This window comes from Myxocyprinus asiaticus, chromosome 15 (assembly GCF_019703515.2).
Source record: "Myxocyprinus asiaticus isolate MX2 ecotype Aquarium Trade chromosome 15, UBuf_Myxa_2, whole genome shotgun sequence".
In the NCBI taxonomy this organism is placed as follows: Eukaryota; Metazoa; Chordata; class Actinopteri; order Cypriniformes; family Catostomidae; genus Myxocyprinus; species Myxocyprinus asiaticus.
Window position 1 is genome coordinate 12,605,747 of NC_059358.1, and position 16,382 is coordinate 12,622,128.

A 16,382-nucleotide genomic window follows, 5' to 3' on the forward strand; every position below is an offset into this window, starting at 1 on the left:
TTGCCACAGTCGCCTTCGGCTTGCTCACTGGGGTTCTAAATACAATTATTATTTAATTAGTTATTTTTATACACAATTTACAATCATATTTAATCAAACTACACAATGATGACTCTAAGACTTTATATATATATTACAGTTTCATTTTCTGTTAATGCATGATTTTCTGTAAAGCTGCTTTGAAAAGATGTGTGTTATGAAAAGTGCTATACAAATTAAAATGACGTGACTACTTTAGATTGCCCTTATGAATGTGGAGTCTTTGTAAGAAGGTTTTTTGTTTTTTGGGATCTGATTTCTCATTAACAGGTGCAAATTTGCAACTTTTCCTTTTTTCTTGAAGTTCAACCTGGTCACATTGTAAAACGTTACAATACCTAAATTGTTGCCAAATTTTTTGCATGTGGCTCGTTGTTCATATCACAGCAGTTTCCTAGTGAAATGAAGGCTAGAGGCACTATAACAAGACTTTTATTCCCTTTCACACAAATCACGAGTACTGGGGCAGATTATCACACTTTAATTTTCGTGCTCTTCCTCACACAATGCTATATGTAAGGCGATGCATTTTTAATGTTTGCATTACATAGCCAAGTAAGGGATAATGTACAGTCAGCCAGTTGATATCACACAATAAACCATGACAGGGTGATCAGGACCCCGATGCGAAGTGGAGGTTTGCGTTAGAGTTTTGTTGGTGTTTACTTGTGGAAATGACCGTCTGACTCTGCATTATTCAGCCTATTACAAGACTACTCGCCAAATAAATGAATAAATTGCCATGAAACATTGATTTGAGCTGAAATTGTGTAATTATTTGAGAAGAAATAAATTGCCGAACAGCTGAAATCGACTTCTGGTTTGTGTCAGAGTTCTGTGTGTGTTTACTTTGTAAAAATGACCGTCTGACTCCTCATTATTTAGCCTATTACAAGATGACTTGCCAAATCAATAAATAAATGCCCATGAAACATTGATTTGAGCTGAAATTATTTTATTAGCTTACTCGTAGAGATCGCACAGTGAGCCAAGAAGCAGGAGAGACAGCTCGTAGAACCCGGATGAGCAGTCTGATATGCCTTAATCCCCAGTTGTTACAGAGCAATATCTGACCGCTGGATGGTGCCATTGACCAATCACAATCGAGTATTCCAGAGAGCTGTGTAATAACTACATTTATAAGCCTGCTTCTGTATAATCAAATTGCACAAATTGGCCCAAGGCAATGCATGTCACGGTTATTTGAGAGTCGTTAAATTTATCTTAGGCTTTTCTGCTGGATCTTGCTCAAAGTGTAATTATAGTTGATCAGGATTCAAAACAAATTCAGCCAAAGCTGAATGCCGTCATACTTCGCATGAATGGAGGACCAACATTTTTGCGTTTACCTGAATGAACCACAGTCTCCCCACAAAAATTTGGCAGAGTAAAACTAGTACCGAATATTGTTGGACAGATATTTTAGTCCTCCCAAATTGAATTTAATTTTGTAGTCTGCGAATAAATGTTTGTCTTACCTGTCATTATTAACTGCATTTTAAAATCTTTAGAGGTGATGTCTTCAGGGATGTGTCCGTTTTAGATGAGAGAGGAAACCAGGTACTGCCTTTGCCACAGAACCTATAAATTTCTAAACTGGGGAGAAAGATTGAGAGAAAAAGGGATAGAAATTAAAACACAGCTAAGAACAAAATAACATCTTCAAAAGAGTAATGACCTTGCATTTTGCTCTCCAAACAAATCAAGACATTTACCTCTCAGCCATTTGTAGAGATGCTTTTCTGTTCCCTCATGCAGCCCCATTCTTGGCTGACAGAAAAGGCAGATCCATAGACTTTATGATCAAGATATTCTGTTGGCTTTTCTACACAACACATAGGACATCACACTCTGGACAATTTGCAGAAATGGTCTTGTCCTCTTGAGTCCTTGTGGTGTCTTTTGCATAGATGTTCAAAGAGAACAAGGCCTTTGTAAATGCAATTGTTTATGTTGTAGATAGATTTCTTAATGCATGTTGGAAGAAGGCACTTGCATATTTTGATTTAACGAAACATTTGTCCTGTGTTCTCTGTGTAAACTATTTTGTTGTGGGAAAGGGGAGTTCAAAGAGAGGTGCACAGGTTGTACAAAGTAAAAGGAGTAAAAGCAATTTCAAAAGTGGGGGTTAGAGGGGGCATTTAAAGTCATTTTGTCTCAGTAATGTGACATTACCAAGTAAAACAAGATATCCCATGAGAAAAAAAAAGTGAGGCAGGGCTAGATTTAAGTCATAAGGAATTGATTGGCTCTTTAAAAGTGGTCTCTACAATACATGACAGGTGGTTGGAGGGGAGGGGTTTAAAAACAAGAGAGCTTTGTGATAAGGGCCCTAACATGTGATGCATCATTTGCAATGAGAACTGGAGCCTGTACCATGACGCTAGTTGAACAAACGCAGGGTAGTAGGATTGGGTTTCGAGTTGACAAAACCAAACCAATCCAATCCAATCAGGCTTTATTGGTGGTACCATGATGCTGCTCATCAACTTTCTCTGTCAACTCAGGTTTTGATCCTAAGTTTAGGATTAGTTCACGCATGCATGCTCATGAATGAGTGACATTTGCAGCGAAGAGCCAATAGACCTTATTCACACTAGCGCCATCTTTGATTTTTAATAGGAATGACAACGAGGCTGTGAGGGATAGACATCAGTCCCTTCAATGGCCTGTACTGCAGTTTAATGTGTTTTTGGATCGTTCCACAGACAAAACGTTGAAAAAAAATCCTTCTAAGAACATTCAGTATACAAAGAACTCCAGACAACATGAGTTGTGGAAAATCATATGTGATCTAGGAACTTTATACAGCTTTATTCCATTCGTGCCATTGAATAGATGGTAAGTTTATCCCTCACAGCCTCGTTGTCATTCCCATTAAAAATCAAAGATGGCACTAGCGTGAACAAGGTCTATAGCATGAAACACAGAGAGAGAGAGAGAGAGAGTCAGTGGAATTTACCTCCTTGCTGAAGGCCTATCATTATAAAAAGATAAAAAATGTAGATAGATTTAAACCACACAAAAAGCGATTGTTATAAAAATATTAAAATTTATTTTACACTGCACAAGAGATCACCATAAAATTATGAAGAATTAAAACATGATTTACACAGCACAAGGGATCGCTATACAATTATGAAGAAATTAAAGACATTTACACAGCAACAAGAAACAGTGGCTGCTGGAAAGAAATTCTGATAATATAAAACAGCTGATATATGAATACGTAAGGGAATTCATATAGGCCCACAACAAGAACAAACAGGCTTATTCATCCCTTTTTTTATAGCAATCTTGTAGAGTGATTAATCTTTTAATATTTTAAAATTTATCATTTATATTTTATGGTTGGAGTAGGCAAATGAAAAACAATAACACCAGTAAAGACGGTCCTACTTTCATAGTACCTTAAACCCAGGGTTGACACTAGCTAAACTAAAACTTACCTGGCTAGCCACCTAAACCAGCTTCTTGATATGGCCCCTAGAATGTGTTTTTAGAAAGTAAATAGGGTGACTTTTGATTTCATGTTGACTTTAAGGCATGGAGCTTTAAAATGTAAAAATAGACAAATGTAGACATGTCCCCAAGATGCTGAATTATCCAACTTGGTCTCATAGAATAAGTTTGCCTTAATTTTCGCAAAATGTTTTATACGCGTCTCGCTGTATACCATAGTTTTCTAGTAAAATGAACATCAGGGGTGCTACAACAACGACTCTTAATTCCTTTCACACAAATCACAAGTAAAATGGCAGGTTTTCAGTTCATAAACACTTACTTTTCACCCTGTTCCTCACACAATGCTATCTTAAGACATCTAAAAACGTTTTCTATAGTGCATGTCTTGTTAGACCATACATTTTAACATGTACAGTACATAACCAATTACATTTACAAACTTATTTGAGTACGAAAAATTGCACGATAGCTCAAGGGATAAAACGTTGCACTTGTCATGTAAAGGACTGGGGTATGAGTCCTGAAGAGCATGCGAGTCAACATGTGAGCCGAAAGTGTCATAGAAGAACGTGGTTGCTTTAGCAATTGCATTTTTCATGCCACATTTGCTTTTTATGACACTATCGGTTAGGTTTAGGTTTAAATTTTAGGGCAGGGAGAAAGGTTTTGTTAATTTAAAACTTAATAGAGCATTAACCCAAGATGTTGAATACCTCTCCATGAGAGGTATTGTGAGTTGTATCGTGTAGCTGATGGAAAATAATAAATGTTTTCTTCAATAACTTAAAGCTACATGTAACCTTTGGCCCTCTAGCGGTTGAAGCATAAACTGCAAGTTACTTGCGGAGGAACACTTTATGTCAGTTGTGATTCAGTGCTGCTATTCTGCACGGATTAATTTAATGGTGTGAGGTATCGGAGATTACCTGTAAAGTGGTGCCATGAAAAGCTACTTTCTTGTTGATATTATGTTATTCTTACACGTAAACATTTATTACCGATATATAACTTACTTAGAGGGAGATAAACAACACTCTTAATTATATTTTAATATGATTATTAATGATATGAAGTGTTTTATTCACTACACAATATACATTAATGTTTGTATTGTACTACACATATCAATTTAAGCAACCTGGTCTCATAGTGAAAACATGACTCTACATAAATTTTTTGCAAAACTTGCTATACGTGTCTCTAGATACAATTCCCTGCAGTTTCTAGGTGAAATGAACACTAGAGGCACTACAACAACTGTGTGTTTTATTCACTTTCAGTCAAGTCATGATTTTAATGGCTGATTATGACTTTATAAATACTTATTACTCAGACCCTGCTATTTTATGATATCCATTCACTTTTACTCAAACACATCTTTTGAAAAACAATAAATTTTAATGCTTGTAGTACAGACTCACCTACAAATATACACTTATTCCAACATGAATAGCTTACGCAGTAGCTCACCTGATAGAGCATTGAACTTGGATTCGGAGGACTAAGGTCCAATACCAGTCATGAACTCAAATTGACACGAGACATTACAGAGTCATAGAATCCGCACCAAATGAGGTGCTTGCTTCAGAAAATGTGCTTTTTTCATTTTGCTTCTGCATTTCAAAACACTAATGGTTAGATTTAGGCATTGATAAGGTAAGGATGCCGTTTTTAAACATCTCATTTATATTTTAAAACACTATTGGTTAGGTTCAGGCAAAAATGTTAGGTTAGGGAGGTACGGTTTAAAAAAATAAAATAAAAATAAATAATAATAATAATAATAATAATAATATATATATATATATATATATATATATATATATATATATATATATATATATATATATATATCTCAAAATCAGCTTTATCAGAATCAGAATCAGCTTTATTGCCAAGTATGCGTACACGGAATTTGTCTTGGTGACAGGAGCTTCCTGTGTACAACAATACAAAAACAATACAAAAACAGCAGCAAGACATAGATAATAATAAAAAATAAAAAATAATTATTCACATACGAACAGACACACACATACATACACACATACACATGGGTAGTGCAAATCTAATACAATCTGTTATGTACAGTGCAAATGTTTTTTTTTTTTTTTTTTTTTCAGAGGAATGAAATGGCAGAGGAGGTTGGATGTGTTGGATAAATATAAAAAAAGACTAAACTGTGTCTTGCACATAGTTATTGCTCAATGGGGCAATTGAACTGTTCATGAGATGGATAGCCAGAGGGAAAAAACTGTTCCTGTGCCTGACGGTTCTGGTGCTCAGAGCTCTGAAGCATCGGCCAGAAGGCAACAGTTCAAAAAGGTAGTGGGCAGGGTGAGTGGGGTCCAGAGTGATTTTTCCAGCCGGCAACCAATAATCCTCTCAGCAGTCGGAACTGCCCTTTGTAGTCTTCTGATATCCGATTTCATAGCTGAACCAAACCAGACAGTTATTGAAGTGCAGAGGACAGACTCAATGACTGCTGAGTAAAACTGTATCAGCAGCGCCTGTGGCAGGTTGAATTTCCTCAGCTGGCGAAGGAAGTACAACCTCTGCTGGGCCTCTTTCACAATGGAGTCAATGTGGGTCTCCCACTTCAGGTCCTGTGAGATAGTAGTGCCCAGGAACCTGAATGACTCCACTGCTGCCACAGTGCTGTTTAGAATGGTGAGGGGGGTCAGTGTTGGGGTGTTCCCCCTAAAGTCCACAATGATCTCCACCATTTTGAGCGTGTTCAGCTCAAGGTTGTTTTGACTGCACCAGACAGCCAGCTGTTCAACCTCCCTTCTGTATGCAGACTCATCGTCATCTCGGATGAGGCCGATGACAGTGGTGTCATCTGCAAACTTCAGGAGCTTGACAGAGGGGTCCTTGGTGATGCAGTCATTGGTGTAGAGAGAGAAGAGTAGTGGGGAGAGCACACATCCCTGGGGGGCACCTATGCTGATTATACAGGTGCTAGAAGTAAGTCCCCTGTCTCACAAGCTTCTGCCTGTCCGTCAGAAAGCTGGTAATCCACTGACAGATAGACATGGGAACAGAGAGTTGGTGTAATTTATTCTGGAGTATAGCTGGGATGATGGTGTTGAAAGCCGAACTGAAGTCCACAAAAAGGATCCTTGCATATGTCCCTGGTCTGTCCAGGTGTTGCAGGATATGATGCAATCCTATGTTGACTGCATCATCCACAGACCTGTTTGCTCGATAAGCAAATTGAAGGGGATCTAGAAAGGGTCCAGTGATGTTCTTCAGGAGGGCCAACACCAGTCTCTCAAATGATTTCATGACCACAGACGTCAGGGTGACAGGTCTGTAATCATTAAGTCCTGTGATTTTTGGTTTCTTTGGGACAGGAATAATGATTGAGCATTTGAAGCAGCATGGGACTTCACACTGCTCCAGTGATCTATTGAAGATCTGTGTGAAGATGGGGGCCAGCTGGGTAGCACAGGATCGAAGACACGCTGGTGAGACGCTATCTGGGCCTGAAGCTTTCCTCGTCTTTTGTTTCCAAAAGACGTGGCTCACATCATCTTCACAGATCTTAAGTGCAGGTTGAGTAGCAGGAGGGGGGAGGAGGGGGGTTGCAGGAGGTGTTGGTGTTTGTGTGAAGTGAAGGTCAGAGTAGGTGTGGGGTGTGAGACTGGGCCTTTCAAATCTGCAGTAGAACACATTCAGGTCATCAGCCAGTTGTTGGTTCCCTACAGGGTTGGGGGTAGGAGTCCTGTAAATTGTGAGTTGTTTCATGCCACTCCACACTGATGCAGGGTCATTAGCTGAAAACTTGTTTTTCAGCTTCTCGGAATATCTTCTTTTAGCCACTCTGATTTCCTTGTTCAATGTGTTCCTGGCCTGATTGTACAAGACTTTATCCCCACCCCTGTAAGCATCCTCTTTGGCCTGACGAAACTGCCTGAGCTCTGCTGTAAACCACGGTTTGTCATTGTTGAACTTTAAATAAGTCCTAGTAAGAATGCACATATCCTCACAGAAACTGATATATGATGTAACAGTATCTGTGAGCTCGTCCAGGTCTGAGGCTGCAGCCTTCAAAAACACTCCAATCCGTGCAATCGAAGCAGGCTTGTAGTTCCCGCTTTGCTTCATTGGTCCATCTCTTTACAGTCCTTAATACTGGCATGATTGATTTTAATTTCTGCCTGTAGGTTGGAAAATGATAAACCAGACAGTGATCAGAGAGTCCCAAAGAGCGATATGCATCCTTTATTGTTGTGTAACAATGATCCAGTTCCTGTCTCTGGTGGGGCATGTAATGTGCTGTTTGTATTTGGGCAGTTCATGTGTGAGATTTGCTTTGTTAAAATCCCCAAGAATAATAATAATTGAGTCCGGGTATTGTTGTTCCATGTCTGTGATTTGATCAGCCAGCTGTTGCAGCGCTGTTCACGTATGCGTTTGGTGCGATATACACATTCACCAGAATAAACGAGGAAAACTCCCGCGGCAAGTAGAAAGGCTTACAGTTAATAAAGAGCGCTTCCAAATTAGGACAGCACATCCTCTTTAACGTTGTTACATCTGTACACCAACTTTCATTGATATAAAAGCATGTTCCACCACCTCTCGTTTTCCCCATCAACTCCGCAATGCGATCCGCTCTGAACAGCTGAAAGCCCGGCAGATGTAACGTGCTGTCCAGAATGGCTTCACTCAGCCAGGTTTCTGTGAAGCACAAGGCAGCAGAGGTTGAAAAGTCCTTGTTTGTGCGGGTGAGGAGATGTAGTTCGTCCGTTTTGTTAGGAAGAGAGCGAAGATTCGCTAAGTGAATGCTCGGCAGCGCTGTTCGAAATCCGTGCCGACAGAGCTTGACCAGCGCACCGGCTCGTCTCCCTCGCCTGCATCTCTTGAACAGCAGAGCATCCATGGCGACATTATGATGAACATATATAGACACTACCGGTCAAAAGTTTTGAAACACTTGACTGAAATGTTTCTCATGATCTTAAAAATATTTTGATCTGAAGGCGTATGCTTAAATGTTTGAAATTAGTTTTGTAGACAAAAATATAACTGTGCCACCATATTAATATGTGGATATGTGAAAACAAATAAATTTCACTGTATATATGCAAAAATTTATGTATAATGTGTGACCAAAATAAAGGATTCTATTCTATTCTATTCTATTAATTTATTTCATTATAAACTAAAATTTAATAAAAAAAAAAAAAAGGTTTTGAAATTGATGACTTGGACCAAATAATAAAGAAAAGCAGCCAATAAGTGCCCAACATAGATGGGAACTCCTTTAATACTGTTTAAAAAGCATCCAAGGGTGATACCTCAAGAATTTGGTTGAGAAAATGTCAAGAGTACATGTCTGCAAATTCTAGGCAAAGGGTGACTACTTTGAAGATGCTGAAATATAACACAGTTTTGATTTATTTTGGATTTTGTTTAGTCACAACATAATTCCCATAGTTCCATTTATGTTATTCCATAGTTTTGATGATTTACTATTATTCTAAATGTGAAAAAAAAAAAAAAATTATAATGAAGAATGAGTAAGTGTTTCAAAACTTTTGACCAGTAGTGTGTGTATATATATATATAATTCACCTTAAAACCATATCTGAATACAACACCATTTTACTTGCTTTTGGCTCCCCCAGCTGGACATTTCACTGGAAAACTGCAGCCAAACGTGATATACTGCACGTACATTTTTAGTTGCAAAAATGTTGTCATGCTAACATAAATTTAATGCGACCAGGCTGATTTAAGTGGTGAAATTCATGAAATGGCTGACATGAGTTCAACTGAAGACACTACATTTTTATATTACAATCTAAATCCTAAGTGGACAATGCAAGTGAACCGTAATACTACAATAAAAGGTCTATGCACTGCAAACAATAAGATGGTATAAAAACGCAAAACGAGGATTTAATAATGAAATAATTTATTGAAAATTTAAATAATATGCAGAAATGTGCTATATAATAATTACAATAAAAAATATTTAATCGATTATTTGGAAGTAAAGTTAAGCAGAGAGATGGTTACATGATATACAAATTAATATACATTACTGTGCTATGAAATCGGTAATTATAAACAACTTGATATGAGCATACATTCATGGGAAACCACCTTGTACCCATAGTGGTTTTTAGATCTGTTTAAACAGGCTATCTGCTGAAAGGAAAAAATGGCAAGTGTCCGCACACTGATTTATTGCTCCAAAAATACTAAATGGCTTACACTTGCTTGCAACGGTCTTCACCAGGCAAAAAGAAAAACACTTACAGTCAAGTAATTTGGGAATCTCGAAACTGCTGCAATGCTATGAAAGAAGTCAGGAATATTAGTAAACATGTAACAGTAACTTCACCGGAAGGAACGAAACTGATAAACACATTGTGATCAGTACACATAAGTAATGTTTGATTCATTAAAGCATGACAACCAATATAAACTTCAACAACCCTACCAGAAAACATATCCAAGCATTTTAACAGATAAACAACTTTGGCAAAAAGTTTAAAACAGTTAAATCCAATTGGAAAGTGATTTCCCTTCGCTGCTGTCCTGACACCTGAAGTGACTGGATTAACTGAATCACAGTCGCTTCCCGCTTCTCGCGACACAGGGTTTATTAAATGCATCTAACAGCCTGTTTACAAATCACACTAATTATTTCTGGAGTTTGCATTAGGGCAGAACAAGTAACTTAAGCTAGAGAGAGGAGGTGGCTCTTGTTCAGCCATGATCCCACATTGGCCCTATTTCATAGTGGACTCTTCCTCTTCCACATGTGAACTTTGAGCTACGTTGTGATTGGTCAAGAAGGAGTTTGATTACATCCAGCTCGATTGCTCTTTCTGAGTACCTCAGATGTCTTTGTCAAATTTACCCGAATCTGAATATAAAACCTGAATCAGTGTATTAAAAAATGTAATCTGAATTTAATGATCTGAATTCATGTCACGTACATTTGAAATTCAAGTTTGATGTAATTAAAGTTCAAAACGCGCTGATAGTTTTGAGCTTTTTGAAGTTACAACCTCATGCCAGTCCTGGTTTCCTCCGCTCTTTACATTATGATCGCAACAAGGTCTGAAGTGTATGGGCTGAGTAGGGGAGATTTTTTCCAATTTGGGGTTAATGTCAGGCTTCTATAAACATGTTCAAACTGTATACCAAATGTCTCTATATGCACTGTGGTTGGGTAAAAATGTGTCCAGATCGTTTCTTCATCATAAGAACACTTTTTGTTTTCTCCATGAAAACAACCCAGTGATAAACCTTTGTATATATATATAAAAAAAAGGCCTATAAATATACTCTCAGCACTAGTTGTGCTTGAAGTGCCTCAAATCAATTGTTATACTTTCAGAGATTTCTGTTCCCTTAAAACCAAGTGTGAAACATTTGTTTTCTTGAAACAAATTATGCAATGTAAAAGTAGCATATACTTTACATAACATAAACAGTGAATGTCAGATTCTTGAAAAGCATATCTTTATAATTTGACAGTACTTCTTTAAATTTATGACGTATAATTGTCGTATAAAGCAATATATGATTAAACAACCTTTGTCCATTGTCATATACAGTATGTTTATGGCTCTGATCAAATGTAATCAAAGAGTTTTTCAACATAAGTTTTATGTAATTCAGTAGTTCATGTTCTCTGAAAAATATAAATGGTGCATTGATGTCTTAGTCTTAGAGAAAGTGGAAAGTGATGAAAATTATGAAGAAGGTATAATTTGAAACATATTTTGCAGTGATCAATTAGGTGTCAGTTATACCTTCTCTTCCTCCAGTTGAGTATATACATGCTAAATTAAGCTATGTCATCTCAAAGCTTTCTCATCTCAAGCTGCAGTATGTCATCTCAAAGCTCAGTTGTACTGTACAATGTTTTTGACAACATGACATAAAATGAAAGACCAATAGTTTTAAAAACCGGGCATACCTAAACTGTAAACTTAACCCTGATTAATATATTATATAGATGTATTTTAAATGGTGGACACTCATTTACTTCTTCAAACTGATGTAGAGGTCTGAAAAAAAGGTAATGGGAAAACAGTCAGCGAAATGCAAATGCAGGACCTTGGTTTCCTATCTCCAACAGTTCTATGCATGATATTTTATGAAGTATTGTGGTGGGTCATCCAGTTAGGGCTGTTACACTATCTCGGTTTGTGATATTTAAAACTTGGCTCCAATCAATAGCCATGTCTCTGGTTTGCAGTTATTGTGTGCGCCCAAGGACATTTTCCTGTAAAGGGGATGCTAAGGAGCTTACATTAAGAGACCTTTATTGTGGAACGGTATGGTCGATACTGGCTCCTTTGTCTTCTACCAGCAACACGATCCGGCTAGAATTTAATGCGGTTTTGGGCTTTCAACGGCTGTCTGAACTCCATATACAGCATTTGAGCTTTGAGTCAAATCACTGTGCTGCTCAGATTCAAAATGGTTTGTTCTGCAAAAATGTCAGGGCTTGCTAAAGTTACAGCAATGACAGTTTCTTTGGTCAGTGATATTTTAATGTGTCAATGAAAATGTCTTTGACAGTTCTACAGCAGCATGTGTTTAAACATTCAACACAGTACTTTGCAGTTGGCATACTGTGCTCCTGTAGTGTGGTTAAATTCAAGGCTGGTAAATGGAAGGGTGCTGATTCAATCCCTGCAAGGTGCGGGCCTTTAGCGAATCCTTGAGCAAGGCACTTAACCTCAGGTTACTCCAGAGGGGCTGTCCATGTAATATATGTATTGTAAGTTGCTTTGGATAATAAACATGTTGAAAAGACCATGTTCGTCACATGCCGAGCATCGTGAACAACATGGCTATGCTGGTCCACCAGTTTGGACAAGCTTGGACCATGGAGATTCATGCTGATCTTAGCTGGTCTTTTTGGCAGCAAAAGTATCTGCTATATAACTACTTACTGCTCATGTCTTGTTGGTCAAGATATCACTATATTAGTTGTGTCAAGTGTCCATTGAGAATTATTTGGTGTTATTAAGTGTTAAAACCTATGTCTGTTTTTTGTCTTGCTTTATTGCAGCTAGCTATGGAGCATACCCAATCTGTAAAGGCTGTTCGGTGTGTTCGAAGGACAATGGGTGTATGAACTGCCAACCAAAGCTGTTCCTGTTTCTACGGAGGGAGAGGATGAGGCAGTACGGCGAGTGTCTCCACGCCTGTCCGTCAGGCTACTACGGCGTGCGAGGGACAGAGATTAACATGTGCTCCAGTAAGATCCTTACCACAATCACCTCTACTGTCTGGATTATTTACAGTTCAAGTTCACATGTACAATTACATCCACATGCTTCCTATTTGTAGCACATGTGTGTAGATGCTATTGCACAACCAAGTCGATTTAGCTTGGAATTGGTCTTAAGCTTAGCTCTGCAGGCAATATTAGGCCTACCACTAATATTAGGACTATGTGAGTAAACTGACAAATATCCTGTTGGCAAGTTGAAAATGCAGCATATTACTACTGAAATCTGCCATCTCATTAGATTGCAGAGTTTTTCTACTCCCAATTCCTCATGTTATTTCAAACTTGTATGACTTTCTTTGGTCTGTGCAACAGAAAATTATATGATTGGCTGAATGACAGCCTCTGCCACTATTCACTTTCGTTGCATCTTTTTTCCATACATTGAAAATGAATAGGGAGTGAGGCGGTCAGTCATATTATATTGCATATAATACAGTGTATTATATATAATACATATTATATACATAACATACAGTGTTATGGAAAGTATTTGCCCCATCCTGATTTCTTCTGTTTTTGTGTATTTCTCATAATAAATTGTAAAAAAAAATTCAAACAAAAGCTAACATAAAACAAAGGAAATCTGAGTAAACACAAAATAAAATTTGTAAATGATAATCTTATTTATTGAAGCAAAAATGTTATCCAATACCAACTGAGCCTGTGTAAAAAGTATTTGCCCACTTAGTAACTAAATCCACAAATCTATGAAACTGCATTCAAAATGGGGTTCAGCTGGACTAGACACACCCAGGCCTGATTACTGCCAGCCCTGTTCAATCAAATCAACATCTAAATTTAACTTTTTTAGCATCATGTAGTTGGCTAAAACATTTCACCCAGTATCACACTATGCCAAGGTCAAAAGAAATTCCAGAAATTACGAGGAAAAAGGTGATTGAAATACATCAGTCTGGGAAGGGTTACAAAGCTATTTCAAAGGCTCTGGGACTCCAAAGAACCACAGTGAGAGCCATAATCTCCAAATGGAAAAAACTTGGCACAGTAGTGAACCTTCCCAGAAGTAGCCAACCTTCCAAAATTTCTCCAAGAGCACACCGACGAATCATCCAGAAAGTCACAAAAAGCCAAGGACAACTTCCAAGGAACTGCAGGCCTCTCTCGCATCAATAAAGTTCACTGTTCTTGACTCCACTGTCAGAAAGACACTGACCAAAAATGCCATCCATGTAAGAGTGGCGAGATGAAAACCACTGCTAACCCAGAATAACATTAAGGCTCGTCTGAATTTTGCCAAAACACACCTTGATGATCCTCAAACCTTTTGGGAGAATGTTCTGTGGACTGATGAGTCGAAAGTGGAACTGTTTGGAAGACAGGGATCCTGTTATATCTGGTGTAAATCAAACACCGAATTCCACAAAAAGAACATCATACCTACAGTCAAGCATGGTGGTGGTAGTGTGATGGTGTGAAGATACTTTGCTGCTTTAGGGCCAGGATGACTTGCAATAATTGAGGTAAAGATGAATTCTGCTCTCTACCAGAAAATCCTAAATAAGAAATTCCGGTCATCAGTCCATGAGTTGAAGCTCAAGTGCAACTGGATTATACAGCAAGACAATGATCCAAAGCATGAGAGTAAGTCCACCTCTGAATGGCTGAAATGAGTAAAATTAAAGTTCTGGAGTGGCCTAGTCAAAGTCCTGACTTGAAACCGATTGAGATGCTGTGGCAGGACCTTAAACGAGCAGTTCATGCTCAAAAACTGTCCAGTGTGGCTGAACTAAAGCAGTTATGCAAAGAAGAGTGGGCCAAAATTTGACCACAGCATTGTGAAAGACTGATCTCCAGTTATCGGAAGCGTTGGGTTGCAGTTATCGCTGCTAAAGGTGGCACAACCAGCTATTAAGTTTAAGGGGGCAATTCGTTTTTCACATGGGTGATTTATGTGTTGGATAACTTTTTTTGCTTCAGAAAAAAAATGTGTGTGTATATACACACACACACACACACACACACACACACTGGCGGCGAAAAGTTTGGAATAATGTACATATTTTGCTCTTATGGAAAGAAATTGGTACTTTTATTCACCAAAGTGGCATTCAACTGATCACAATGTATAGTCAGGACATTAATAACATGAAAAATTACTATTACAATTTAAAAAAAAAAAATTCAGAACTTAACATAAAAAAAATTCTCCACGTGCAGCAATGACAGCTTTGCAGATCCTTGACATTCTAGCTGTCAGTTTGTCCAGATACTCAGGTGACATTTCATCCCACGCTTCCTGTAGCACTTTCATAGTTGTGGCTGATTTGGTGAGCACTTCTCACGCACAGTTTAGCTGATCCCACAAAAGCTCAATGGGGTTAAGATCCATAACACTCTTTTCCAATGATCTGTTGTCCAATGTCTGTGTTTCTTTGCCCACTCTAACCTTTTCTTTTTGTTTTTCTGTTACAAAAGTGGCTTTTTCTTTGCAATTCTTCCCATAAGGCCTGCACCCCTGAGTCTTCTCTTTAACCAGTTTTAGCCAGTTTTCCTTTGCCTTTGAAGACTGCAGTGTACACCTTTGTAGGAAATCATTCCTCAAAACAATGATTGACTGACGAGTTTCTAGAGAAAGCTTTTTCTTTTTTGCCATTTTTTACCTAATATTGACCTTAAGACATGCCAGTCTATTGCATACTGTGGCAACTCAAAAACAAACACGAAGAAAATGTAAAGCTTCATTTAATGAACCAAATAGCTGTCAGCTGTGTTTGATATAATGGCAAGTGATTTTCTTGTACCAAATTAGCAATCAAGGATAAAGTGTTGGAGTGATGGCTGCTGGAAATGGGGCTTGTCTAGATTTGATCTAAAATGACATTTTTCAAATAGTGATGGTGCTGTTTTTTACATCAGTAATATCCTGACTATACTTTGTGATCAGCTGAATGCCACTTTGGTGAATTAAAGTACCAATTTCCTTCTGAAACAGCAAAATCTCTATATTATTCCAAACTTTTGGCTGCCAGTGTGTGTGTGTGTGTGTGTGTGTGTGTGTGTGTCTATATATATATATATATATATATATATATATATATATATATATATATATATATATATATATACATGTATGAAACTGTATTTTGTGTTTACTCAGTATGTCTTTGTTTTATGTTATATCTGGTTTGAATATCTAAAGCAATTTAGTATGAAAATACACAAAAAATAGAAGAAATCAGGCAAATACTTTTTCACATCACTGTATGATTTTGTGTTCCACGGAAGAGAGAAAGTCATTCAGGTTTGAAACAAGAAATTCACATAGATTTGGAACTAGAAACAGGGTTCCCACGCATCCTGGAAAACCTGGAATTTTGCAATGCATTTTTCCAGTCATGGAGAATTTGAAAAATTCCTAAATGTCCTGGAAAATAATAATTTGTCCTGGAAAATATTAATTTGTCCTGGAAAATATTTTAGTATAATAAAACTGTTTGATTGTGTTGCTAGCAAGGTTTTCATTACATGTACAAAAACATGGTAACAATCGGGACTTGGAATAGTAGTCAAATACACAAACTGCCGGCGGCTGCAGATTGTGAAACAACATTAACGGTTAAGGGCACTTACACCCTCGTGA

The 16,382-nt window shown here is 37.7% G+C and overlaps 1 protein-coding gene across 2 annotated transcripts in view; it reads left to right on the top strand.

The window, feature by feature from the left end:
- LOC127452947 (R-spondin-2-like) overlaps positions 1-16,382 on the top strand; it is a 93,646-nt gene that overhangs the window by 27,930 nt on the left and 49,334 nt on the right. For both annotated transcript variants that reach the window (XM_051718858.1, XM_051718859.1), the window contains exon 2: positions 12,557-12,745. In XM_051718858.1, coding sequence (XP_051574818.1) covers positions 12,557-12,745 — 189 coding nt within the window. The remainder of the gene's footprint in view (positions 1-12,556; positions 12,746-16,382) is intronic.